The sequence below is a fragment of the Sporobolomyces koalae genome, assembly GCF_050403365.1.
Source record: "Sporobolomyces koalae JCM15063 DNA, S_koalae_JCM15063T_v1_ctg1, whole genome shotgun sequence".
Lineage (NCBI taxonomy): Eukaryota > Fungi > Basidiomycota > Microbotryomycetes > Sporidiobolales > Sporidiobolaceae > Sporobolomyces > Sporobolomyces koalae.
Window position 1 is genome coordinate 223,369 of NW_027481770.1, and position 25,595 is coordinate 248,963.

The 25,595-nt window shown below is 56.4% G+C and overlaps 10 protein-coding genes across 10 annotated transcripts; 3 read left to right on the forward strand and 7 right to left on the reverse strand.

The window, feature by feature from the left end:
• Positions 1 to 249: 249 nt before the first annotated feature.
• On the reverse strand, positions 250 to 2,405 carry JCM15063_003240 (uncharacterized protein; the record flags this gene model as incomplete). Its single annotated transcript, XM_076675161.1, has 6 exons — positions 250 to 255; positions 327 to 851; positions 914 to 1,052; positions 1,131 to 1,464; positions 1,535 to 1,919; positions 2,040 to 2,405. 6 exons carry the CDS (start codon positions 2,403 to 2,405, stop codon positions 250 to 252), a joined length of 1,755 nt encoding a protein of 584 aa, XP_076537245.1.
• A 282-nt stretch (positions 2,406 to 2,687) lies between these two features.
• On the reverse strand, positions 2,688 to 3,997 carry JCM15063_003241 (Rab family GTPase; the record flags this gene model as incomplete). The annotated part of the gene is made up of 6 exons (XM_076675162.1): positions 2,688 to 2,833; positions 2,901 to 3,211; positions 3,281 to 3,339; positions 3,402 to 3,523; positions 3,611 to 3,724; positions 3,922 to 3,997. 6 exons carry the CDS (start codon positions 3,995 to 3,997, stop codon positions 2,688 to 2,690), a joined length of 828 nt encoding a protein of 275 aa, XP_076537246.1.
• Positions 3,998 to 4,202: 205 nt separating this feature from the next.
• On the reverse strand, positions 4,203 to 5,493 carry JCM15063_003242 (uncharacterized protein; the record flags this gene model as incomplete). Its single annotated transcript, XM_076675163.1, has 2 exons — positions 4,203 to 5,311; positions 5,373 to 5,493. 2 exons carry the CDS (start codon positions 5,491 to 5,493, stop codon positions 4,203 to 4,205), a joined length of 1,230 nt encoding a protein of 409 aa, XP_076537247.1.
• Positions 5,494 to 6,390: 897 nt separating this feature from the next.
• Positions 6,391 to 7,473, reverse strand: PLP1 (Plp1p; the record flags this gene model as incomplete). The annotated part of the gene is made up of 7 exons (XM_076675164.1): positions 6,391 to 6,536; positions 6,607 to 6,683; positions 6,745 to 6,878; positions 6,954 to 7,029; positions 7,100 to 7,186; positions 7,248 to 7,397; positions 7,457 to 7,473. The coding sequence occupies 7 exons, from the start codon at positions 7,471 to 7,473 to the stop codon at positions 6,391 to 6,393; spliced, it is 687 nt and encodes a 228-aa protein (XP_076537248.1).
• Positions 7,474 to 8,597: 1,124 nt separating this feature from the next.
• JCM15063_003244 (serine/threonine-protein kinase) lies at positions 8,598 to 11,545 on the forward strand (the record flags this gene model as incomplete). Its single annotated transcript, XM_076675165.1, has 7 exons — positions 8,598 to 9,089; positions 9,597 to 9,653; positions 9,921 to 10,030; positions 10,095 to 10,229; positions 10,298 to 10,707; positions 10,777 to 10,862; positions 10,931 to 11,545. 7 exons carry the CDS (start codon positions 8,598 to 8,600, stop codon positions 11,543 to 11,545), a joined length of 1,905 nt encoding a protein of 634 aa, XP_076537249.1.
• Positions 11,546 to 12,023: 478 nt separating this feature from the next.
• On the reverse strand, positions 12,024 to 13,194 carry TAZ1 (lysophosphatidylcholine acyltransferase; the record flags this gene model as incomplete). Its single annotated transcript, XM_076675166.1, has 6 exons — positions 12,024 to 12,343; positions 12,421 to 12,550; positions 12,626 to 12,742; positions 12,809 to 12,908; positions 12,978 to 12,996; positions 13,065 to 13,194. The coding sequence occupies 6 exons, from the start codon at positions 13,192 to 13,194 to the stop codon at positions 12,024 to 12,026; spliced, it is 816 nt and encodes a 271-aa protein (XP_076537250.1).
• Positions 13,195 to 13,416: 222 nt separating this feature from the next.
• On the forward strand, positions 13,417 to 14,493 carry JCM15063_003246 (uncharacterized protein; the record flags this gene model as incomplete). Its single annotated transcript, XM_076675167.1, has 3 exons — positions 13,417 to 13,609; positions 13,674 to 14,032; positions 14,092 to 14,493. 3 exons carry the CDS (start codon positions 13,417 to 13,419, stop codon positions 14,491 to 14,493), a joined length of 954 nt encoding a protein of 317 aa, XP_076537251.1.
• Positions 14,494 to 15,662: 1,169 nt separating this feature from the next.
• On the reverse strand, positions 15,663 to 21,258 carry JCM15063_003247 (uncharacterized protein; the record flags this gene model as incomplete). The annotated part of the gene is made up of 16 exons (XM_076675168.1): positions 15,663 to 15,708; positions 15,784 to 15,956; positions 16,023 to 16,121; positions 16,186 to 16,596; positions 16,661 to 16,930; positions 16,999 to 17,160; positions 17,221 to 17,439; positions 17,509 to 17,605; positions 17,682 to 19,025; positions 19,085 to 19,752; positions 19,816 to 19,907; positions 19,971 to 20,109; positions 20,173 to 20,958; positions 21,060 to 21,095; positions 21,169 to 21,192; positions 21,256 to 21,258. 16 exons carry the CDS (start codon positions 21,256 to 21,258, stop codon positions 15,663 to 15,665), a joined length of 4,569 nt encoding a protein of 1,522 aa, XP_076537252.1.
• A 511-nt stretch (positions 21,259 to 21,769) lies between these two features.
• MRP20 (mitochondrial 54S ribosomal protein uL23m MRP20) lies at positions 21,770 to 22,759 on the reverse strand (the record flags this gene model as incomplete). The annotated part of the gene is made up of 1 exon (XM_076675169.1): positions 21,770 to 22,759. The coding sequence occupies one exon, from the start codon at positions 22,757 to 22,759 to the stop codon at positions 21,770 to 21,772; it is 990 nt and encodes a 329-aa protein (XP_076537253.1).
• A 419-nt stretch (positions 22,760 to 23,178) lies between these two features.
• JCM15063_003249 (uncharacterized protein) lies at positions 23,179 to 25,175 on the forward strand (the record flags this gene model as incomplete). The annotated part of the gene is made up of 8 exons (XM_076675170.1): positions 23,179 to 23,610; positions 23,688 to 23,764; positions 23,838 to 24,016; positions 24,077 to 24,403; positions 24,477 to 24,634; positions 24,704 to 24,930; positions 24,994 to 25,071; positions 25,142 to 25,175. 8 exons carry the CDS (start codon positions 23,179 to 23,181, stop codon positions 25,173 to 25,175), a joined length of 1,512 nt encoding a protein of 503 aa, XP_076537254.1.
• Between the last annotated feature and the right edge of the window lie 420 nt (positions 25,176 to 25,595).

Below are 25,595 nucleotides of genomic sequence, written 5' to 3' on the forward strand. Positions count from 1 at the left end.
ATCGAGCTGCCGCGGCAGCAACAGAAATCTAGTGCGTGAAAGCTTTCATATCAAGGAAAGAAATGGTCGTGAAGATACAGGGCATTGCGAGACGATGTGGACAAGGCGGTAGGGATCGTGATGTGTGCCTAGATTAAGATAGCCAGAGAAAGCGGCGAATGCCGGCGCCTAAGAGAAAAAGAGAGAGAGAGAGAGAGAGAGAGAGAGAGACGAGACTGCTTGTCGGATCGACCGTGCGCGAGTTCAGTTCTATTTCTTTCGGGGGCGAGGAGGGCGTTAGTCGAACAGCTCGCATTAGGGCGACAAAAATGGGTCAGACGACGCACCTTGCCCTTCTTGGAGAACAACCGCTTGAGGCCGCTCGGTTTCCTGCCGAGGCCTTCCTCCTTCTTCTCCTCTTGTTCAGCAAAGCGGGTCACTCCGCTCGGGCGCTTCTCGATCGCCGAGGAGTCGTCAAATTTGATCTGGCTTGGACCTGCAGGTCCACCTGAAGTCGATACGCCCATCGGAGTCGAGATTGCTTGGCCGTGGACCTGGACCTGGGGTTGCGGCGGAGGGTACTGCATTCTTCGCTCGTCGACTGGACTCGTCGGTTGGCTCATCGACCCGTTCTGCGATTGGTACAGTCCCGCATCACGGCCTTCTTGGTCGTTCGCTTCGTCGAGCATCGGGTTCGTAGGGTTTTTGCGCCCGGCCCGGAAACGAGCTGCGAGCGATTTCGACCGCTTCGGCTTGTTGTCTGGGTTCGGGGATGCGTCCGAGAGAGATGAATGTGACCACTCCGACGGGAGGACTGGGACTGGCGGCGGGGCGGCGCTCTGGCCTACGGGCTTGCCAGCCTTGAGCGTAGCCTGTTCTCAGATTGTTGTCAGCTCAAGGCGATCAGCTCGTAGAAATTGGCCGATGAGTTCACCTCGATATCCCAGATCGATTGTGCTCGTTGCATTCGGTCCTCCTTGTTGACCCCGGGTGGTACTACGCTTTCACGAGAGGCTGCTCCACTCTGTGGCTCGTACCGCGTCGATCCAAAATCTTCCCACGCTTCCGACTCGCTGCAGGCGCGATAAACAGTTGGTCAGATTTGTGTGACGCGCATTGGGAGTCCAGCTAGACTGAGGCGCAGGACGTACCGAACTCCGTAGATCTCGATCAGTTGCTGACCTTTGCCGCTCGCCTTCTTGCTGGGAAAACCCATACTGACGTCTCCGTCGTGACCGCCGTTCTTGCTCGAACCCTGGGCAGTGCCCATTGCCGCACCGTAAGGTCCGTCGTTCGAGAATCCTTCCGAGTTCATCGCTGCGAGGGTCGCCGCCGCGCGTGGCGAGATGTTACTGCTGTGTTGCCGCGACGGCTTCGGAGGCGCAAGCGAGAACGCCGATGGGTCAAACGCGTCGATCGGCGCTCGGGTCCCTTGATTGCGGTTCGTCGACGCGGCAGCGTACGGACCATCATGTCGGACGAAGCCTGACAGTCAAGCCCAAAATATGCCGTGAGTAACAAGCGAGCTGTCCTAGTCAAGACACAAGTGACTCACCTCCGCCGCCGTACAAGCCCGAGATATCGAGACGGTCGATCAGGTCGAGCGAGTTACCGCTCTTGCTCCTCGACGGGTGACTCGGTCGCTCTGCTTTGTCTCTCGAAGCGGTGCTGCGGCTGAGCGCGTGCGTGTCGTTCCGGTGGTCGAGCGTTGGCAGCGAGTCGAACGCGGTCGAGGACGAAGCGGTCGACTGATCGGTCTGTGTGCGCTGCATCGACTCGCCTCGCGGAGGGAACGCCGGGTTGTTATAGCGCACGGGCGAGGCAGCGGGCGAGGATGCTGCCTGATTCCGAGTCTTGATCGGCGAGTCGCCGTACGCTCCAAGGATTGCATCGAGGCCTGAATCGCTTGTTTCTGAACGCTGAATACCGCCTCCCGTTCGCTGTTGCAGGAAGAGAAGCATCAGCCTATTGCAAAAACAAGTCGACGCACGCGCAGAGCCAGGATCGTCGTCAGGGGACGCGCGGGCCAAGACCAGGCGCGCGTCGGTGCAAACACTCACCGGGTCTGAATCGTGCCGAGGTCGCTGCTGGAAGACATCATCTGACCGTGCAGCTGTGCCATCAGTCGAACCAGGAGCGAGAGGTGGTTGAGCCGCGTGCGAAACAGTCGCGGTCGGGACGTGACGAGAGGCCGAATCGGAGCGTGACAGAGGGGACGAGAGAGCAGGTCGTGTCAGTGCTACAGGTCCCTGAATCGCATGCATGCTTGCGAGAGCTGCTGCAGGACGAGCGAGAGTGCGGGACGACGCGGGGGCAGGTTCGAGAGAGGCGGCGACGTCTCGGATCGCGAAGGCGCACGGGGCCTGTGCGAGCGGCCCATTCGCAGACGAGAGGAGCTCACCTTGTCTGTAGTACTCTGTCGACATGGTCGATGCGTGTCGTACGCAGGGTGGGCGGCTCGAGGCCAAGTTTCGCGTCCAACTTCCGCAAAGTCGCGCGCATCTCAACGGCCATCGACGCGTCTCGGGTCATGCATCTCCCCGGAGTAAAATATGACAGAGTAAATTTGCACACAAAGATCGAGGTAACATGGATCAGGAAGAACAACCAAGGGCGAGCACGGTACATGGGTCAGGGTACGAATAAGGAGCGCGAGAACAGGCCGGGGCCGCGGGAAACCAACTGCACAGGGGAATCGCAACTTCGATCTAGCACGCACACGCGTCCTTCTTGCCAGCTTCACCCTCAGTCAGGTTGACATTGCCGGCTGCCGGTTGGCCACGGGCGCCCGGTCGCGCAGCTCCTCCAGGGCCGCGCGATTGGGCGAGGAGAGCGTCGAGAGGAATCTTCTTGGCTGTTGTACGCAACATGCATTAGCCTTGCCGTTACAGCAACACCGAGGAGGTAGAGAACGGGCACACCAATCTCAGTGAACACTTCGACCACTCCTTCGCCCGTTTTCGCACTCGTCTCGAAGAAGAGCAATCCGCACTCGTTCGCGTATTCTTCGGCTTCTTCCCGCATGACCTGCCTCCTGTTCTCGCTCGCTTTGCCCGACTCTTCGTCTTCGGCGTCAACCTCCTCGGCAGGAGTCGCGGTCGCATCGTCGTTCTCCTCTTCGTCGGAAGCGGGTTCCGCTGGCGCAGTCGAGGTGGGGGTGGTCGGCTCGTCATCCGAAGCCGACGATGCACGCACGAGATCAACTTTGTTGCCGGCGAGGGCGATCACAATGCTAGGGACCGAGAAAGGTATCAGTCAGCGATAACAAGGAGGAGAACGGCGAAGCGAGCGAGAGACCGACTTGGGGTTCGCCTGTCGCTGCAACTCCTTGACCCAGGTCTTGGCTTGCTCGAGCGAGGCCTGCACACTCTTACCGTCAGCTCTTGGTAGCGATTCGGCCACCGCGGGTGATAGGAACCCACAGATTTCGTGACATCGTAAACGACAACGGCTGCCTGCGCGTTCCGGTAGTACATGGGCGAGAGAGACCTGAACCTCTCCTGTCCTGCAGTGTCCCAAATCTCAAACTTGATGACCTTGTCCTCTGCGGAACCATGCGTTCGACATGCGAGATCAGGCCAAGCTCTCGGTGCTGCGGAGGATGAGTCCGATCGGAAATGGGGAGACGTACCGAGGCGACATCGTTGCGTGAGGAACGCAGCGCCGATTGTGGGTTCCTTGTTGGGCTGGAAATCGTTCTGGCAGAAGCGCAACACGACAGAAGACTTGCCGACCGCGGATTCACCTGTTCGGGCGCAGCGTGGAGCAAGCGACATCAGCACTCGAGCGACAGCCCATCCACAGCCAAATCCCGTCCCTCGGCAGATCAGACTCGGAGCAGCCCGGAGCCGGCAGCGTTGCCAGCACCGAGTTGCGCGAGACCTGCAGGCGTTCGGAGCCGAGGAGGCGATGAAACTGATGAAAGGGGGCCCGATTACTCACCGAGGAGGACAAGCTTGACCTGGACAGGGCGAGCAGGTGCTTGTTCGCTAGCGGCAGGAGCAGGTTGGGCACTCATCGTTCAGCGGTGGCAGAGAGACGTTGGTGACAGCCCCGGATTGATCAGGAATTCGCAATTCATAATCGATCAAGATTGCTTTGGAACCAAAACTAAGAAATACGACCATAATCAATATGATTTCCAATCGCTTAATACGGCTACAAATGAGAAAGCTATCGATACACGCTTAGCAAATACAGACACACACTTAATTAATAGGGCCTCATTGGTGTGGTACGAAAAAAGGGTTCGAGACGGCCGAAGCGCTCTCTCCGAAGATGCCTCTTCCAAGGGGGGAAGGAGGTAGCTTGGACAGAGAGGGACCATGAGAGTGCTTTTGTCGGCCAGTCGGAGTGATCGAACCGGCATCCGACGAGGGGGTCAAAGGCATTCCGGCTTTGAAGCCAAACTGCTCGAATTGGGGTATCTTGTACGGCGTCGTTGGGGATTCAGGTACCGAGTAGGAGGACCAGTTGAATGCAGAAGAGTCGCTACCGATACTGGGAGCGCCCGGAACATGGGAAGGGGTGAGTGGCGTGAGAGGTCCGGCGTACGAGGCGACGAACGCAGACGTGCGCTTGACAAGTGGAGAAGCCGGTCGAGATGTCGCCGGTGAATGTGGAGGCGAAGACGCCGAGGTAGAGTGAAACGAGACGGGACGGCCCGTGCGCAGCGGCGAACGAGATCGCGGCTTCAACGAGTTCAGGGAATCTGTTGATGCACAGCGACGATGGGTCCGACCATCACTGCTGAGATCGGGTGCTGCAAGGAGCGAGGACCTCCGAGCTGATGACGTTGTCTCGCTTGCGTTGCTGTCTTCGGAGCTCATGGCTAGCTGAAATATGATTCCCGGTTGGTTGTCGCTTGAGCCTCCGTAGTCAACGCTTTCAGGGGTGCCGGCACCCACGCCTAGACCCATACCGGCGTCACCAGATGCTTCGAACCTCATTTGCTGGAGGCTTAGAAGGGCCGTGTTCGAGAGCTTGCCTGCCGAAGCTCGGCGTTCTGCCAAGCTCTCGACAGGTTGTTCTGGATGGGAGGGGAGAGACGGAAAAGCGAGTCTGACTGCGGGCGGGGTCGAGGGAATGTCTGAGTATGACGGAATCGACGAGACTGGGGGCCTAATCGACAACGGGAGGGGGGCGCTCGTGGTGCAGAGCGGGTCGACAAGGACGTCGTCTAGATGCGACTTGAGCTTGTCCATCTGCGGCTTGTCGAACACGCTCTCTTCAAACTCGAAAAATCGACCTTCGTGCGAGAACGGGAACTTGCTGCCGGATGGCGAGACGTGCACAAACGGACCGGGGGAGCCTGGTGGAGTCGGATTCTCGTCTGGAAATGTATGGTTGGCCGTCAGCAATGCAGGGAGTAACGCCGAAGCAACAGGACGCACCGAGAGAATCGAGGGTTCCGTCAGTCGAGACGCTCAGATTGCGGATTCCGTCGACCTCGGGCTCTTGGTCCTCGTCGTAGTCGAGCAGAGGCGAGGCCGGCTCGCAGAAAAGTGTGGTCATCGTCGGTACTAGCCGATGTGGTGCGCGAGAAATTGGAGGAGCTGAAGGTTCAGGTTCGAAGGCGCCGGCGCGTTCGTGTGGAAAGGTTGGGGCTGAAGTAAAGAAGAAGCGGTGCGATGAAGACGAGGCGGGAGAGGCAAGGAAGAATGGAAAGAAGAGTTGATAGCCGACTAGCGTACTTTTTTTCGATGCCTGCGCTAAGGCGGGGTTTGCGAAGGGTGACGGCAGAGACAGAGCGCAGAGGCGGCAAAAATTGGGCTACGATCGACGGCCAGCGGCGAGCTATGGGGATAGAAGCAGTGCTGTCGATGCACCGAGACTCGAGCGTAGACAAGGTCAACGAGAGCTCAGTAAGAAGCTGCAGGTGAACAGCTTAGAGGGTTCCGAGGGAAGAAACGATTCGGGAGCAATGTGGTTCGCAGAGCCTTCTATGAATCATTGTCTGTGCAGGACATTACGCGATGCGTTCAAGGAAGCCGTGTCGGGACAGTCATTGCCGTCCCCGAAGAGCATAAGAAGCGAAGCGAGTGCAACGTCGGATGCATCGTGCCTTCCTAATTTGGGGATGCTCGACCAAGACTTTCCCACCGGAGCCAATGTAATTATCGCATTTGCCCAATCAGGCTATGGATGGCTCGCTTCTCTCCTGCGGCCGCGCGTGTGCCGTACGCACTCTGGGAACCGAGGTCGAACGACGTTACAGCTTGGGCAAACGAGTTGTTTCTGTTCGTGTCTGTAAGGCTCGGTATCGTGCGCCAGGCCGGAAGCCCGAGACTTCCCATGGTGGGCTTGCCATCCGAACCAGATTCCTCGCGTGTCGTTTAGATCTAGCGTTGGTGGCTCGTCGCGGGCTCTGCGTTTGCTCGCGAAGCCCTGTAATGGCTGTGCCTCAGCGATCTAATCGTCGAAGTCTGAGCCTTCATCTGTCCGACCTCCTCGAACCTTGCGGGCTGTAGACGCCTTTGACCGGGACTGGAAATCTTGCCTCAATTCGAGTCGAGGAAGTTCCGAATTTGCAGACCCTGGATACTTGTTGAGCACCCCTAGACTCGAAGAGCGCGCAAGTCAGCGCGATACTTAGAGCGGAATTGCAGGTAAGAACCGAGCACGAACCACAGTGGACCATGCCAATCTCAAGCGTCTTCGTGTTGAAGTCATCTCCACCTTCAAGCTCGTCAAACCCGACCAGCCTGGCAGCGTAGGGACAAGGTCAGTACCATGTTGCTCATGAGATAGAGAGACTGCACTTGCTTCATTTTGGAAACTCCGTCGACGAAACCGATCACACACGGGAGCACCTTCACACTTAGTTTATTGACCAGGAACGGCATGTTGGCGACGTCCGCCTTCAGAAAGAGTGTGTCGCCGTGCTTTTCCGCAAGTCGCTGAGTGAACACAAAAGTCTGAATCAGGACTGCGCGCCGCTTGCGTAATCGGACGAGAGTACCGGCTCGACTTGCCTCGAGGTGTTTGTCCATGATCTTGCACCGCCGGAAATCGGGGTGGAAGAAGTGCACAACTGATCTTCCAACTTTGCTGTTGATTGGAAACTAGATGCAGGGTCAGCTCGGAAGACGGTACCAGGGCGCAGCGAGAGGGAACTTGCGAGGTTTTGTCGAGCAGCACCTTCTCCACTTTGATTTCTGTATACTGTCCGTAGCCGCTGTCCTGCCGCCGTTGAGCTGCATCGAGCCTGCGGTATCGCCATGAGCCAACGCGTCTCGATGCGCTCGGTTACGGCCGAGGAGACGCACTGTGCTTTCAACTCCATCATGCGCTTCTCCCTGAATCCACCCAGCTCGAAATCATTGTCAAGCTCCTCTTCAAGCTCCTCCAACAGTTCGTCATCGTTGTTGGGACCCGAGTCCGAACCGGAGTGGTCGGCGGAAGCCGATCCAGATGCGCTGCGCGATCGACACGAGCTCAGCTTGCTAGCCCTGAATGGAGACAGGGAAGAGCGTACACAGAGTATATCGGCATGCTGAGAATGTACAAGGTGTACAGGTTGAAGGATGAAGAATGAACCTCGCGCGCAGCGAGGCGTCTTGGCCCCCGTCCTCCCTCGCAGCCCACCAAGATGTCACAAGCGATCGATAAACACGCGTCAGGAAAGCTTCACCGAACCTGGGCGGGTGGGCGGATTTTTTAGAGCGTGTCTGACGCCGAAGCGTCTCTCTGCTGGCGAAACGGCTTCGAGACCCGATCGCTCAATGCCGCCTGGCCATTGGACATAGCCATACTGGTGTTGCGTACATCAGTCAATGCATATCCCAATGATGCAACCCATGACAAACGAAAGCGGCGACCCAGGCAAATCGCTCTGCACATAATCGGCCGCACCCCCTAGACCATGGCCACGCGTAATCCTTCTCAAGAGGTTGTTGTTACACAGCAAGCGACTCCTCAGTAAACAATTGCACTCGCAAGCGAAGTTTGATCGGGAGGCACACCTCGACAAGCGCTCACCACATCGGATCTCTCTTGTCTCGACTATTGCCATGCTAGCGACAACCAGCTGACGTAGTTGCACGACGTGAATCGAAGCAGCCGAGACAGTCTCGCTGAGCTCAGAAGAGCAAGGGAAAAACCGTACATGCGCACGGTCACAGCTGCTAAATTCACGCTTCTCTTAATGACCGCCGCAATCTACGAGCAGGCAACACGCAGCTTGTCTCTTTGCTCGTGAACAGATGTGCACATTGGTGCGACGTCGGCCGTCCTGATGGCTCTGATCAAGTTCGTCACTCGCATGTTTCGCACAACTTCGCTTTCGTCGATCCCTTTCCCGTTGCTTTGTGCATGCGCAAAAATTTGTCACATTCTGAAACGCCCGACATGCTCGCAACATTCTCCTGGTGTCGGATTTTGCTGACTCAACCCATGTGCGAGACTGAGCTCGAATGACTAAGACAGCAGCTATCAATCGTATAACCGAGTCTACAGTACAGTAATCGATGAGGAGTAACCGAGTTGAAACAGTGTCCCGCAGCACGAGTGATCAGCATTTTTGACGCGAGAATGTTTGCGTCACCGGTTTTTGGGCCCGCTTCGTCGCCTCTCTCCGCTCCTCGCTCCCGTTCCACTTCATCCCGAGTCGCTCGGCCATGACTGGGTTATCGTCAGTGCTGAAGAACTTCCTCCACAAGAACGACCAACCTGCAGCCAAGCAAGCCTCGTCGAAATCGGCCTCACCTACGACAACGACATCATCTCGCCTGCCTGATCCCCCTGGCGTCGCCCAACCCGAGCAGGCGCACCTCTCGACCAAGTCACACTCGCCTCAGCAGCAGCAACAGACTCAGCAGGCGATGAGCAGCTCGACCCCGCTCGCAGGGCCGGCGTCGAAGCAGCAGGAGCAGGCCGAGTCGATCGTTCGACGCGAGAACGAGGCCAAGGCCAAGCGGGACGCTACCGTGTTCGAGGGCCTGCCTGATGGCATCACGCTCGGGCGCAAGATGGGCGACGGCGCGTTCTCGAATGTCTTTGAGGCGACCCTGAAGCCGAATCCCGCCCAACTCGCTGTCGAGCCGAACCTCGGCAAGCAGGTCAAGGTCGCAATCAAGTGCGTGCGCAAGTACGAGTTGAACTCGTCTCAGGTGAGCCGCCCTGTCCTCCCATTCGTGGCCGCCGTCTCCGTCCTGTGCGAGGAGGATCGCCGGTCTTTCGGGCTCTCGTCATGGGTTTCATTTCGCAGCGTCATCGCCGCGGACACGCAACCCTTCTCTCAAGGAGTACAGGGCATGCCTGCAGCACGTTGGCCGATGTCGTGTGTGCTCCGATGTCACTCTCCAGTCCCGTCGCCTCTCTCGTCATCGACACTCGCCCGACGAGAAAAGGACGGAATACTGACTCTCCCTCCCCTCCTCGCATCTCTCTTAACCCCCTCCTCGCATCTCTCTTAACCCCCTCCTCCTCTCGCATCCTCCACGACACGAATCTCTCGCCATGACCCCGCTGTTCCTGGCCTTTGCTTGTTGTTTCCCCTCCCTTCTCCCCCTTCCATTCATTGCTCCTTCCTCCTCTGTCCCCTTCCGGCGTTGCTCGAAAACCCCCTGACACGGCTGCTGCTACTCTTTCGGGCCTGATCATCCCGTCGAGCTCAGCATGCCCAGGGGAAGCACGTCGGAGAGGCGGTCAAGAAGAAGCCGAGAGCGACCGAGGTTCGTCTTATCCTCCACGATCCTCCCTGTCGTTCTCCGAGCTTCGTGTCTTTTATGCAAGGGCTGTGATGGGTCTCGAGACGTCGAGACCAGTCTTCATCGCAGTCCTACGCACCGATTCCGAGACTTTCGAGCAATGTTCTCCCGCCTGTTGTTCATAGTTGAGTTCTGACGACGCCTGCCCCTTCCGAACCTTTGCCTGGCAAATCTTTTGCTCTCTCCGCTCTCGACTTCGACTTCCTTTTCCTACACCTTCTCCTGCAACAGCGCGCCAACATTCTCAAAGAAGTGCAGATTATGCGAGGACTCAACCACCCCGGCATCGTTCGACTCCTCGGGTTCCAAGAGAGCCGTGAACACTACTATCTCACTCTCGAGTAAGTCCGACACTCCCTTTTGTGAACGTCGGGCGCTGACACTACGATTCCTTTCCTTTTCAAGACTTATGGAGGGAGGCGAACTCTTCCACCAGATCGTCAAACTCACCTACTTCTCCGAAGAGCTTTCGCGGCACGTCATTCTTCAAGTTGCTCACGGTATCCGATACCTTCACGAGGAGCGAGGAGTGGTCCACCGGTTAGTTTGCGACCTGCACCACGCTCGATTCCTAGTCTTCACTGACCGCGCTCTATCCTCGTCGACAGTGACATCAAGCCCGAGAACATTCTGTTCGAAGCGATCCCGATCATCCCCTCGAAGGTGCCAAAAGCTCGGCCCTATGACGAGGAAAAGGAGGACGAAGGCGAGTTCCTGCCTGGCATCGGAGGGGGAGGAATCGGTCGAGTCAAAATTGCCGACTTTGGACTCTCCAAAATCGTCTGGAATGAGGAGACGATGACGCCGTGCGGTACTGTCGGCTACACCGCCCCCGAAATTGTCAAAGACGAACGCTACTCGAAATCGGTCGACATGTGGGCCCTAGGCTGCGTGCTGTACACCTTGCTTTGCGGTTTCCCTCCTTTCTACGACGAATCTATCCACGTTCTTACCGAGAAGGTTGCCAAGGGTTACTACACGTTCCTGTCGCCGTGGTGGGATGACATCTCATCGTCTTGTACGTCATTCGTTTTGACCTCTGGGCTTGCTCTTTCCGTCAAGCTAAGCGATCTTTTTGCGATTGCAGCCAAAGATCTGATCACGCACCTGCTCGACGTCGATCCTGAGAAGCGCTACACGATCGACGAATTCCTCGCTCACCCTTGGTGCAAGGTGCGTTTAGCCTTGACAGACTATGTTCCTGTTATGAGTACTCATTCATTCATTCCCGGTTTCTCTAGGCCAAACCCGCACCATCTGCTGTCACTCCCAACACACTCGACCGCCTTGCGCCGAACCTCAAGCCGATTCCCCGCTACGCTCCTATGGAGTCGCCTCTGCTCGCTCCGGGAGGCCGCCGTGCGATGCCATCCCCCGGACTCGCGACTCTCAAAGAGGCGTTCGACGTCACGTATGCTGTGCACCGCATGGAGGAGGAGGGCAACCGGAGACGAGCGTACAACGGGCCTGGAGGCGCCGGTCGGGCTGGGTTCCTCCATGGGCTCAACGAGGAGGACGAGGATGAAGATGTCGAGACAAGTAGACGGAAATACGGAGCCGAGGTGGCGAAAGCGATCGAGGACAAACGGAGGGAAGTGCAAGACCCGAACCGCAAGCGAACGGTTCAGACTGCGGCCGAGCAACAGGCCGCTGCGCAAAATTACCAGGGATGGGGCGGGGCCAACAGAAAAGAGGCCGAGGCAGCACTGTACGATGGACGAGCAGGACCTCGAGACCGCGGAGGCAACAGATCGAAGAAGCAAGGCTTCGAATTGACACTCGACAAGGCAACCCTCCTTGGCCGACGCAAGAACCCATTGCCCGATGGCCCAACGACGCCAATGCACATCGATTAAGGCAGTCCTGTCTCCCGATTGTGAATAGTACAAACCCATCTAATCTCGACACCCATGTCGCTCCGTCGCGAACGCAAAATTCCCTCCTCTCGCACTAGCAACTCCTTCTCGCTCACTTTCGCTCTCGCTCCCGATTTTGTTTTCAGTCGTGCTCTTCCTCTCTCTAACCCCTTCCCACGCGTCTTGACCAGCACCAACCAGTCCCTTGCACTTCCGCTTATTGTTCCTAGACTCGTCTCGATTTATTTTTTCTTCCCCCTGCTTTTCTAGTACACAGACCTTACTCTCTCTACCCTTCCCTCTCCATACAACCTCACACGCCCTCGCGCTTGCGCACCCTGACTATAGGCTGTTTTCTTTATGTTGTGCCACTAAACGAAATCCACGGACGGTGTGTGTGTCGGTCAGCGTCGTGAGAGCTTCTATAATTCTATCTTTGCATATGCTACAAATGCGGTCCAATCTGGTCGAGCGTGATCTACCACCCAACAATCTTGCCCGGTTTGGTCCGCTCGACTTGCTCAGTCCGTGTTCCGAGATCCATAAGTCCCTCCCTCAGCTTCTCGGCCATCCGACTGCGCAGATCAGCGAGACCTTCAGGTTCGACATGCAAATCTTCTCCGACCGCACGCTCATAAGTGTCGGGTTTCCATCCGGTTGGGAATCGGGCGCGGTATTCGGACAGGAGGTCCGTAATCCGATCGTTGATTGGTTCGCCATACAGAATCGTGATGTCTTTGCCTGTATTGGGCACGAAATGCGGAGACACTCGAGGTTCGTCCATGACTTGTTCAAAACCTGGAATTTTTCCGACCGAGTTTCAGTAAATCCGGGAATCTAACAGCCCCGCCAAAGCTTGTGGTCTCAAGACAAACCTTTGATCCAAACCGGTACGATCAGGGGCAACCGTTCACATTCCATGAGGATCCTCGAGATGCCCCATTTGAACCTGCGCAGGTTGGTCAGGTCTTCCTGCTTGATCATGCCCTCTGGAAAGATGTGAACCTGCAAATATGCCGGAATGTAGATCAGCCTCGAACTCTTCAAGCAGGTGGAAGACGAGAGCTGGGCGTGTCGTACCCAGTTGCCGTCGTCCAATTTCCGACTTGCGAGATCGATCGCATCTTGATAAATACCTTTGCCTCGAAACGTTTCTATCACTTGGCCCTTCCTGAAGAACCAACTATCGAGTTTGCCCTGATGATCCAAAGAGAACGAGTCAATTTGGGTCGGAGGAGAATCAAGCCAGCGAGTTTCTTTTACGTTAAACATCATGTCGCTCGCACCGAGCGTCCAGCGAAGGGTCTTCGGGTTCAGAAAGTTGCGTAATGGTATTGATCCCCACATGAAGGGCTCGTCAACTCTGCATGTGAGGGAGGCGATGTTAGCGGAACTCGATCGCGATAGGCCAGCCCAGGAGTCTCGCGCTCACACAGAGACATGGTTCGATACTGTTACGTACACGAAGCGTGAGCTTTCGGAGGTCACTGCGCCGTGTTCGAGCGAATCATGGACTCACTCGTCAACACGCCTCGGTCCTTGTTCAGCCTGTCGAGGAACGCGGGCAGGCCGTCGACCCGGACCTCGCGACAGCCTGCCTTGAGGAATGCCTTGGAGAATCCTCCGACCACGAGCGGGATCGACCCCATGCCGTGCCCTATGAGAGAAGGTGACGGGGGAGATGGGCGGGGGCTAAAAATTCCCCTGAATCACGTGCGAGAGTTCGGCATAGACGGCGAATATTTTGAAATCTTGCACCGCCTAAGTTCCACGTCGAACCCTTCCTTGTCTCCGCTGCTCACGCTCGGGGAGGGCGACTCTCACTCTCTCACTTTCTACACGCCAAACCCACTCTCCTCATTCAGTAAACGATGCAGTCGCCGGCTGTCCCCTCCCCCGCGAGCATCTCATCTTCACGCTCAACTCGGAAACGCGACCTTGTCGCCGCCTCCTCCTTCGACTCTCTCGCGGACGACCTCGACGAGCCCCCCAAGAAGCGAGCGCCCCGGTCTACAGCGTCGGAGAAGGCGGCCAAGAAGTCGGCGCGCATGGAACGCAATCGAAGTCGGTCCCCCTTTTTCCTTCTCGCACATTCCGCCGCGGTAACTGACTTCTCTCTCGTATTCAGTTGCCGCTCAAGCTTCAAGGGATCGCAAGAAGAACCACACGGACTTTCTCGAGAATCGCATCGCCGAGCTTGAAGCACAACTCGAGCGATCCGAGACAACGGCGACCCCGGTGTCCTCGTGTCTCTCGCTGCACGACTACGCAGCAGTCCCGACTCAGCCCCCTCTCGGAGGCCATGAGCTCGAGACTGCCCGCCTACGCGAAGAGAACGAATCCTTGCGGACCCAACTCGCACTCGAAAAGCTCGAGTCGCGTGGACTCCAGCTGAGACTGGCCTCACTCGAAGGCAAGTTTGGCCGGCTCGAGAAGCTCCTCGAGAACCTGGGCAACCAGACGACCGCACCCTCGACCAACCACATCGTCGCAACAGCGCCCGAGGTGTCGAAAGAACAGCACAACGCCTGCTCTCTAGCACGGAGAGCGGATTCTCTTCCCGAGGATTCCCTGCAGCGGACGTTGTCGCCTCTTTCTCACCTCCCACCTGTCTCGACGAACCGGTTCCCTTTGGTTCAGCGTCGTCTGCCGCATCGGTCCTCCCCTTCGACTTCTCTGGCTTCGACAACTCGCCTCTCTTCGCTCCCAGCGCGACCGACTTTACCTCAGATTTTAGCCTCGATTCGGATCTTGCCTCCAACGTCAACCTGGTCGATGCCCCTGTCATCGACGACTCGACGCTCGCTCAAGCTTGGTCCGACTGGTCTTCGTCGGTCCCGCCGCAACCCGTTGTCGAGCAGGACGATGTCCCCTTCGACCTCTTTGACTTCATCCAACGTGAAGTCGCTGCTGGTCAATCGACGGCCGCGACTGAGATTGTCTGTTAGCCGCCACCGTTGATCGGTAAGTTCTGCACGCCCGGTCTCGCATAACGCGCCGACCCTTTGCTCACGCTCGCGTCTTGCTCCACCCAGGTCTGCGCCATATCCTTCGCTTGTTCACTATGTACTTCTCCCCTTTACACCTTAATCTTCTGTTCGCCTCCAGATCTCCTTCCTGCGTCCTTCGTTATGGTCGCCGCCAGCCGATCGCCTCCTCGTCTCCGTTCGCCACACTGGAGAAAGTACGACAAAAAATCACTGCGTACCCAGATGTCTCTCCCGCCGTTTCTCTCGACACTCTCGTTCACATCCACGCTTTTTTTCCTGCTCTTGGCAGTTGACACAAAAACCCGGTTTGTCGATTTCAGGAAGTGATCCCCGTTTCTCGGGTTGATCCTTCCAGCGAATCGTGCAAACCGGGTTAGTCAATTGTCGAGGCGGACTCTGTCCTCTTTTCGGGGAACGAGCAAGCTACAGGGGTGTGATCGAGGGCAATAGAGAAATCGGTGGTTTCGATGAGTAATCTGTACAGTACAAAGTGAATCTTTTGTCCTGTCCTTTCAGAAAGCGCTGGTACAGACTCGAGTAGGCTTCCACCTGTCGGGATGCCTCGATGATCGACGTTTCGGCAGACGTCTCGAGTCTCTTTGTAGCTTTTTCACGTACCACTCGATAATTCATTGTTTTCGCTAGCCGAAAGGACATAGAGGGTGTATTGCTGGTGAAGTGCTCGGCGCGATTGCATTACCCACTAATTGGAGGACGAATCGCGTCCGCGTGCAAGAAAGACTCATCTCGATCTTGTTCAAGATCGACATAAGCGTCGAGAGCGCATTTTCGGATTTTATACGATTTCAGTACTCTCGTCAGTGTGACTTGTTCGTTGACGATTGAGTCGTGAACGGGGTCACAGAGATTCGCTGCCAGAATGGATCAGAGGGAACGACCGGGCCGGCAGGTTCAGAAAGAATTCTAAATGGAGACAGAGAACGCGGGCCTTTGATTTACGATGTACAGTAAACAGAGAGCGGTATCAAACGAGCTTTGGAATCGAGGGTGTGAGGGAAGAACGACGAGGGAAAACGAGGCAGAAAGCAGAAACAGGCGAAAGGATGTGCTTGACGAGCGAGAGCTTTGTGCATGTACAAACACATGGGAAGCGGAAGGAAAACACTTCATACTGGTACACGCTTCGAGATTTGGACGCCGTGCCAGACGAGGCTGGTCATCGAGAGTGAAGAGATTAGCCATAGGAAGGAAGAGGCCTCGAAAGAAGGAGGGCGAGGCAAGACTCACTCGTAAAAGAATTGGGCAATGCCTTCCCGCGCGAGACCGTTGGTACCGCTCATTCCCGGAACGAGACCTTCCCAGCTCATCGCGTTGTACGCGACCGCATCGTAGGAAGGCAAGACGCTCGAGAATGGAGTGAGCATGTGGTAGTGGTTGACGGGCAGTAGATGCGCGCCAGTCTGCCAATATACGAGGTCAATCAATAATCCGCGAGGCAGCCAAATATAAAATCGATGCAAACTGACGAGGACACCGAAGAGGTAGATCGTCGCAGTGTACAGCATCAACGTGACGCCAGAGTCGAGAATCTGTCCTACAAGGGGACGAGCGCTCCTAGGGAAATACTGTTCCAATGAGCCTGGTTAGCGGGTTCAGAATGCGGCAGTGGATAAGTGGACGTGAACTTGCGCTGACAAGGAGGCTCGGAGCTTGAGAGACTGTCAACGGTAGCATACGGGACCTCCACCTTCCAGGTCCTGCTCGCCTCGAGTTGGTCGGAGTCGCGAGCTCGATCATACGTTGGTTCGAGGGTCTTTGCGCGTCGAGATATTGTCTCACGACATCGATGTCGATCCCTAGCTCTCTCGCGGCGTCCTCTTTGCGTTCCTTGGCAGATTTCGCCGCCGCGACAACTTTAGGAGGTTCGACCGGTGTAGCGATAACGAGCTCGACTCCGATGCCAGATAATTCAGTTTGAGCATCGCATGTGCGCATCGCGATCTCGTCCGTTTGAATGTCTGCGTCGCAAACAACGCTCATCGTGGATGAATCGATTGCGGCCGAGCTCACAAGGGCGTTACTGTTCTTGTTTCGCTTCTTCTACCCGAGCGACACAAAAAATCAGCACAATGTCAGAGCCGCCTGAAAAAAAGGCGTGACCTACGATCTGGCGGTGAGTCGTAACGATAATCTCGTCCTCGCCTTCTTCGCCGATCTCGGTCTCCTCTTCTTCCGAGCTCTCTCCATCTTCTTCTGTCTCGAGCTGTGTCCCAAGCTCTTTGCCGAGACTGCGGCTGAGCGAGCCGCCCAGTGACTTGCCCGGGGAGCCAGAGATTGCGGTTGCTCCAGGCTCAAGGAAGCCAGACTTGCGATTCGCTGCCCGCATTTCGTCCAGATCGAACCGAAGGCGATCGATCGTCTCTTTGAGAACAAGCTGACGCGAGGACAAAATGAAATCTTAGGACTAATCTCTCAGCGCCCCTAGAAAGAAGCAAGACTCACGTTCTCCTGTTTCTGCTCATCGAGTGCGTCTTGAGCCTTGCGAGCGACTTCGAGATCTTCTTCGAGCTTGTTGATGCCCTGCTGCAACAACTCTCGATCGCGCTCGAAATGCTGAATTTGCAAGGCATGACCTTGAATGGAGTCTTCGGCCGCCCGGTAATCCTGATGCAAAGAGAGTCAGCATCGCGAGCGATGGGTAGACATGAATCGAGAGACATTTACCCGGCGCATTTCGGCAACCAGGGTCCTCAATCTTTCAGCTTCCTCGCACGTCTCGGTGTAGTTCCGTTTCATCGACTCGCAGTTTTCGCGACTCTTGTCGAGACTCTTTGAAAGTTTCGAGATGTCGCCTTCGAGAGAGCTGATCTGACCCAAATGCTGCTTCTCGTTGTTGCGCAGCTCTTTCTCTTCTTTGCGTTTGGCGTGCAACTCTGCTCGAACCTGTTCAAGCACGAGAAATAGTCAGGAGCTACATTTAGTGCAGCGAGCTCGTGTGCAGAATCGGCTTACCTCTTCGAGTCGAGCTTCAAGGTCCGATTGATCGTTCTCGAACGCACTCGCGCTCGTCTGCAAACGAGCTTCGGCATCTTTGAGCTTCTTCTGCAATCTGGAAAGAAAGTACAAGCCCGACTGTCAGTCCTCCATTTCATTCCAGTTTCGAAGCAGAACGAAGGTCAACATACTCGGAAGCTTGTCGCATCAGCATTTGAACTTGTTCCGAGTTGATGAGACTGCCATCTCGTGAATGCGCATTCAGGAAACCACTGTTGCCAAACAGACTTGAAGGCCGACTGCCTGTAATACTGTCTCCGCTAGACGAGTGTCTGCGACTGCCGAGGTAGCCCGGCGAGTCGCCAACCGTGCTGAAGAGATCGGACGAATTGTTGCGATCGTATCCGATGGGCGAAGCCGGCGCTGGGGAAAAACCTGGGAAGTTCGAAGAGAAGGACGAGGACGATGGTCCGTAATCGCCAACCGGACTGAGCGGAGCAGGGTGGAATGACGTCTCGTCAACTCCGGGAGAACCCAAATTCTGGAACGTGTCTGCAAGCGAGAGGGAATCGTTCGATAGTGATTGGCCAAGACTACTCCTGGATCGACTCGAGGGAGTCGGGCTACGAGCCGCGAAGGCATGAGCGTCAGTCGGACTGAGGGGCTCAGTACTTGCGGCTCGCTCGCGGTTCGATGTTTCTTCGCTCTGTCGGCGTCGAGCACGCGACGGTGCAACAGGACGACTGTGTCGGAGGGAAGCGATACTGCGATCCCCAGCGTTTCCCGCTCCCGAGGGTGGCGGCCGGGGGCCTTTGAGGTTCGCAAGGGCGGAACTTCTGGACCGGTTTGACAAGGAGGAGCTGCTGCGACGATGCGCTGCGTGCTCACTCAGAGGTGATTCGGCATCAGTGAAGCTCAATGCCGAAGTCGAACGGCTGAGATCGCGTTCATCAGGGTCAATGGACAGTGACAAGTCCGACTGGCTTTCGAAGGTCGAAAAAGTCGAAACGTTTGGTGTGACATCGTCTTGATTCTGCTCTTCATTCGTTTCAAGTTCGATTTCATCGTCGAGCGGTGGCGGCGGAGGAGATCTCGGCGAAGGAGGATCCGACATTTCTCCATCGGCTTCGAGTTCACCCGCCTCGACCTCACTGCCAGATGTCCGATTGCTGTGTCCCGACTCGTACCCTTTGATTTTGACGGGCGCGAGTTCGGACTCGCTTTCACTCGAGATGAGTGGAGAAGCTTCCGCGATCAAAAGTTGTTGACCGCCTTCATCGTTCGAGCTCGAGGCGAAGCCATCGGCGCTGATCGTTCTGTCTCGTATAGACTGCTTCTCGAGCCGTTGCTGATCTTCCTGCGTCGTTGCAGGTTCGGGTAGAGCCGCTGATTCGAGAAGGTTCGAAAGGATGTCGCACAACGGGCTAGGCGTAGAAGCGTCTGTCAAGCGTGCCTCGACTGACCGACTGTATTTCTTCAGGTAGGCGTCCTGAACAGCTTGAGCGCGAGAACGGTCCCAATGAAGCCGTGCAATTCTAGATGAGAATCGGGTCAGCCCATTGCGGAGACATACGAAGGAATGACTTGCACTCACCGCCAAGATACTTCATCGATTGCGGAAGTGTCCTTCGTCTGCTTCTCGATCGCCTGTTCGAGCCTCTTTGCTTCCCTTCGGATGGTCACGTCGAACGTATGGTCTCCCTTCGAGCTCTGTCGCTTTCCTCCTTCAACGACATGCAGGAACATCTTTTGTAAAGTTCCCGGTCCGACACATTGCTTGATCGCCTTAGTCAACGAGGCATGACCTCCCGTTGACTTTCGGTACTCTTCGTTCAACTCGCCAAGATAAGTCGGGGATCTCGCGAAGAGAATCTTGGACACGATTTCCGTATTGCCACCTCGTCTGAGGGCGACCTTGAGTTGGTCGAGATCTTCTCGTACCATCATCTTTGTGCGTTCGTCGTGTAGAGGAGGACCGAGTTCTTCATCGAAAGAGTCGGAAGATGCCGGCAAATCCGCCCAGGTGCCTTGAAGAGCAACTTCCCATGCTTTGCGTAGACGAAGTTGTCCACTCGAGAACGCCGAGAGGACAGCGACGTCGAGAGATTTTGAGGTACTCGAGGGCGCAGGCGAAGCAGTTGATGAGGACGAAGTAGAGTTCAGGGAAGCGTACGATGGAAGGGTCGACCGATGTGAGTAGGCTGCCCGAAGTAAAGCGAGAGCAGAAGGCGATCTTCCAACGAGCAGTTCCACGAGCAGTCCCTGATTCATGAGCAAAGTCAGTATGGCAGACAGCTGTAGCACAAGGCAAGCGAGTAAACCGACATCGTCCACTTTGTCTGCCCCAAGTGCCAGTTGCAGCAAGTGGACATCCCACGCGAGGGGTCCGACCAGCAGACCTTGCACAAGGAATTCGACTGATAGGTAAGTTCGATGTCAGCACGCCGATCTCAAGAATTAGAACCATGAGGGGGACCGACCTGAACCCTTGAACGTCTTGTCTTGCGTCAACACATCGAGCAACGGTTTCCCGAAATAGGACGCGTAAGACTGGTTGAGAGACTTGAGTTGCGGAAAGGTCAACGGAGCGAGCAACAAGCTCAAGTCTCGGTCTCGGTTCTTGAGCAGGGGATTTCTCAATCAGCAAGTTTGGGCACGTAGCAAGAGTCGAGGTGTACTCACTGTTCCCTTTGTACTGAGCGTGCTCTTGACTTTGAGCGAAAGCTCTCCGACATCCCAGTCGCTCCCGGTTGCTCCATCCAAGCCGACTCCGAGGTACTTGCCGCCTTGCTGAATGATCAAGTTTGACAGGTCGTCGAATGTGCGCTTCTTGCGGAGGGTTCGACTGCCACCGGGTGTACTCGGCGAGGTGATTGAGCCCGAAGAGCGGGAGACGGACGACATGAGCGAACGGCGTCGAGCTGCGGGAGAGGCTTGCGGAATGAGAGACGGTCGGGCGAGCGGGGTAGTGGGTCGCGCAGGGGAACCGAGCGTGCTCGACCGGTTGCTCGAGACAGAAGATGTCGAAGTGGAGGACGTTGTTCTACGGTGCCGGGGCACAGGTGATCCGTCAGCGGGCAGGAATGTCATCGAGTCGGCTCGCTGCTCAGCAGGGGCAGGACCTTTGGGAGTTTCATTTCCCGAGACCCCCATCTTGACCAGGAGCCCCATGACCTCTTCGACCCCGACGGGCTGTTCCTCCATGCCTTGAGGTAGAGCTGCGACCATCGCAATCAATTGATCCTTTTCCTCGCTCGACAATATTTCGATTCCTCGTTTGTGTTCGAATGCGGCAAGCAAGTCAGGCAAGAGTCGAAGAGGTGCAGTTCTCGGTGTGAGCAACGGAGTTGGAGACTGCTCGGGGTTGCCTGGAGAACTGGGTCGGGAAGATGATCCGTTCGAAGTGCTCGGGAGGGAATCGAAGAGCGAGTTGAGCTGATTCAGAAGGTCTGCGGTTGACCTCCGATGCTACATGACCACATTCGGTAGGTCAGCATGGTCCGTGTTGAGTGATTTATCGACAAAGGGGGCCGAGCGAGAGGGAACAACGCCCTCGATCGGGTACTAACCGGTGTTGTCGCGGCATCCTGAGCGCTCGAGGACCTCTACGAGTGTACAGGAGTCAGATGTCAAGGCTACATGAATTGCTCGAGGAGTAGAGGCGTCGTTCGAACGTACGGAAGGGGTTCGCGGTGTGGGAGGCTGTGTCGCGCAACGCAGTCAGTACTCTCGCTTCGACAGGTCGAACTTGCATGTAGCTCTCACCATCCTGTTTCTGCTGAACCGAGACTGCTTGATTCGTCCTGACGGCGCGAAGAGGAATCCGAGAGGAGCACCGCCGAGGCGCGCACTTCACTCCTGCGTCCGATAGCCTACTCGAGAGTCTGATAGTTGTGCTCGACGATTGTAGATGGACGCTGGCTTAGTTTCGGTCGAGCACGAGAGGGGGAGGTGGGGCAGTCGCGAGGTGTGTTGAATGATGCGCGCAATGCCAGGTGAGCTCGCAGGAAATTCAGGAATGTCTGATCGCTTTACACTTTTTCTCGACCCTTCTCGCATTCACAAGATAGGTACTACAGACAAGGCTCCCTCACACGCAAGAGAAACCATAGACAGAATTCGATAAAAAAGGGTTTTTATTACGTTGCACGTCGTCAAGCACTGGGCGAGCGCTACAATGCAGAGCCTGTTGCTCGACATCATTCGTAGATCAGTCTGACGCACAGCAACCTCGTTTGATTCGAGGATCGAGGAGCTCACTGGACCAAAGTCGAGGAGTCTACCATCCAGCTTCGCGCAGTTTCTGCATCTCTTGCTCGATCGCTTCTCGCCTGTCCGTCACGGCCTCTTCCCTGCTCCTCATCACGTTCTTCCTCTTCTTCAATCCAGTCGGGCGCCTCAACGCAGCCGAGTCGCCCTCGATCGCGGCAGCGACAGTGTCGTGACCTCCGGCTTGCTGCACGGCCTTGAGACGCTCTCGGTCGGCCTTGCTCTTGTGCGCGCCACGGTAGCGTTGTGCTCCGACTCCGTACTTTTGCCCGTCTCCAATCTTGAGCATCTTGCGGTCCCGCATCTCCTCCATGCGGTCGCGCTCAAAGTGTTCGTTGCACCACGCTCGCGAACGTTCCTCGGGGTACCAGAACGGTTCAGTCATGGTCACGACGACCTTTTTGTAGTTCTTGGTACCTCCGGCACGCGAGTACCCTCCACCGATCGGGTTGCGCTTGAGCTTCGAGAGGTAGTTGATCGTCCGGATCGACGTGATGTGCAGGCCGTACACGTTCTTGAGGTAATTCGAGATGTCGGGTTTCGTCAATTGCAGCGAAGTACGGAACGTGGCCACGTACGGGTCGGCGCGGTGTTCGCCCGAGTTGCGTACGAGGCGTACAAACACGGACGGGAGGAACACCTCGATCTCGCCAAACGTCGACGGTTCGCGTTCCCCGAGGGTCGTCGCGCCTTCGAGCTTGAGTGCAGTTGGGGACAGCGCCTTGCGAGGTTTGCGCGCAGTGCGACCGGTCACTCGAGACGAGTGTCGCGAGTACCGCGGAGCCTTTGCCGACGACTGCTTCGGTTTCGGAATGATCACGCGCGGGTTGTTCGGGAGCGGCACCGAGGCGTTCGCGTACGATGCTGGACGACTGCGGGTCGTCGGAGGGTCGAACGGAGCGTCGACTACCATCGTTGCGAGGGTGCGGACCGGGGTCGAGACGGGTCGAGCGAGACTCGACAGGGACAGGGTCGCTGTCCGGCGGAGTAGAGACTGCATGACGAGCGATTTGCAGTGGGTGCGGGACCGGGAGATCTAGTTCGACTTGGAGTACTTTGGAGATCAAGTTGGAGCGATCAACGGAAAAAGTTCCGGAGGAAAGGATGTCGGTTCTCTGCAGGCTCTGTCGCGGCTGATCCGGACTCTCTGCGACGGAGCTTGCTGCAGATGAGACTACCTGTCGAGGATGTAGGGAGGGGAGACGGCCCAAATGCGGTCTAGATCGACCTTCTGATCCGGATAATAGAAATTCGCGTCTCGCTCTCGCTCTCTCGCTTGCCAGCGTCCCTACCGAGTCTGCGTTGGGCAAACCGAGGAGGCCCACACAGGCTTGTGCCTGCTCGTTAGCCAGTCTCCGCCCCATTCGCGCCGCCAACTCGCCGCACCGCCGCGCGACCTCGTGGATAACAACAACGGCCATGTCGCGTGCTTGGAATTCGCTGCAATCCCTCACGAACCTGTTGTTGAACGTCGTACCGGCGAATGGACCGACTGTCCTGCGTAGCCCTGTCCTCGGCGAATACGTCCCGCTGCCCCGCCTGTCGACTTCAGCGCATTCGACCCCTTCCGGATCCGCCCTCACGTCTCCAACCGACGAGGAGAAGCGGGGACATCCCGGTACCTACACGCATGTCACTGCCGTCCCGTTGCATCACCGACGCAGCGCACTGGTCGCGATCTGGATCTACCTCTCGCCCGTGCTCGTCGTCCTGCTCGCCCTGTACGCCTATCGGTACACGACCCCACCTGGAAGCGATCGTATCGTGAACCCGTACGCGTGTCACCCAAAGCCGAGCTTGAACGCGCTGAACCAGGTGTGCCAAGTTGGGCGTGAGGCCCAGTTTGAAAACGTGAGCGTCTCGCTCGCTCAGCTCTACCTCGATGCGCTCACTCATCTCGCTCGATCCGCTTGAAACTATTCCCTCAGCTCGAGAGCTACGACGTGACGCAGGATCGCCACCTCACCCAGTCCCAATGCGACAGCGTGTTCCCGGGCCTGTTCCAGTTGCGTTCGCATCCTTCTTATGCCGCAACGAGCACTCTGCTCACGTCCGGACAATCTTGAATCGCCAAACAGGGAAATTGAGCGATCGAAAGCGTATTGGCAGGCGAGAGGCGGCATCAGCGAGCAGGACCTCGATGCAGCGCAAGAGCGAGGGCAGGCGCGCGCCATGATCATCAACAACAAGCTGTGGGTCAAGTGGTACGGAGGTTGGAACCAAGGCACTCGCACAAAGGCGGCCCTCGCGAGTATCAGTAAGTGGTTCGAGCTGGCCGAAACCGCTGATGACGCTGAAACTACTCGTGCGTTCGTAGATGAAGCGCTCACGATCTCGAACGAGCCCGTACCCGACATCGAGTTCGTGTTGCAGACTGGCGACAACGGTCAGGCGCAAGGCGCACCTTGGGCTCTCGGTCGCAAAGTCAATCACGAGCAGGACGCGATCACGCTCATGCCCGACTACAGTTTCTTCTCGTGGCCGGAACCGCGGGTCAACTCGTTCCAAGAAGTGTCGGACAACTGTCGCGCGTACGAAACCAAGTTGCGGTGGAAGGACAAAGTCAACCAATTGTTCTGGAGGGGCGCGTTCCTCGCAGACATTCGCAGGGAATTGGCCGAGATTAGCAGCAAGTTCAAATGGGGTGCGTCTCCCGCTCTCTGCGAGGCTCGCGATAACTTGCCTGACCTACATTGCATCGCATTCATTCGCGACAGGCGCTGTTGAGGATCTCAATTGGGGGAACCGGGACGAAGTGTACAAGAAATTGCTCACTCCCGAAGAGCACTGCCAGTACAAGTTCCTCGCGCATGCAGAAGGAGTCGCGTACTCGGGTCGCCTCAAGTACCTCATGCAATGTCGTAGCGTCATTATTGTGCGCTCTCTCCCTGCTCGACCACCTCTCTCCTCTGAATCGAATCAATTGACGCGTTGGGTTTGGCAGGCGCACGAGATGATGTACACGCAGCACTTTCACCCGCTCATCAACGACAACTCTTCGTCGCCGTACCAGAACCTCGTCACCTCGCCCGGTCACAACTTTGACGAGTTGCCGAGCGTGATGGATAGTCTCTTGAAGGACGATGAGCGCGCTCAAACGATCGCGAACAACAGTTACGAACACTGGAGGTACTGGTTGAGTCCCGCGAGTATCGACTGCTATTGGCGAAGGTGAGCAGCAAGATCTCTCTCTACACAGGTTGAACGACGCTGACTTCGGCAACATGCGCGTAGGTTGTTCCAAACTTGGGCAGAACTGCAAACGTTCAAGCCAGTCTTGACCAAGGACATGACGAGCTTCAATTCGTTCATGTAAGTTTGAGTGCCGAGGGATTCACCGCTTGCCTGATTGGCCAGTTGCTGACTAATTCATCACCAACAGCTTGATGGGACGAACCGACTGGGAACCGTTCTGAACGATTCGATAAACGATTCGATGGAAGTCATACTTGTACCAACTACATATCAACATTGTCAAGGTGTATTGTTCGGGTGTAGAATTTTATGCATAGGGTCTGGAACGTGCCGCGCGCGGGGGGGGATCATGCGGAAAAAAAGGGGGGGAATTAGGGCGGGGTTAACCTCTTCTACTATCGATAGATACTTGGGATGTCGTGTTCTGGACACAATGTAACACTATGTACTGTCTGCTGTGAAATCGTGAGCGACGAATTGCGGTACGAATAATGATCGGTGATTGACGTTGTCGAGTTCAACGAAAATCGAAATTCAACTGCCGCTACACAGCACTCGCCATCATCTCGTCGTATCCGCCTCCTGCTCAGCTCTAGTCGAGCTTGTAGCGAATTCGAGACACCTGGGCATCCCAAGACCGG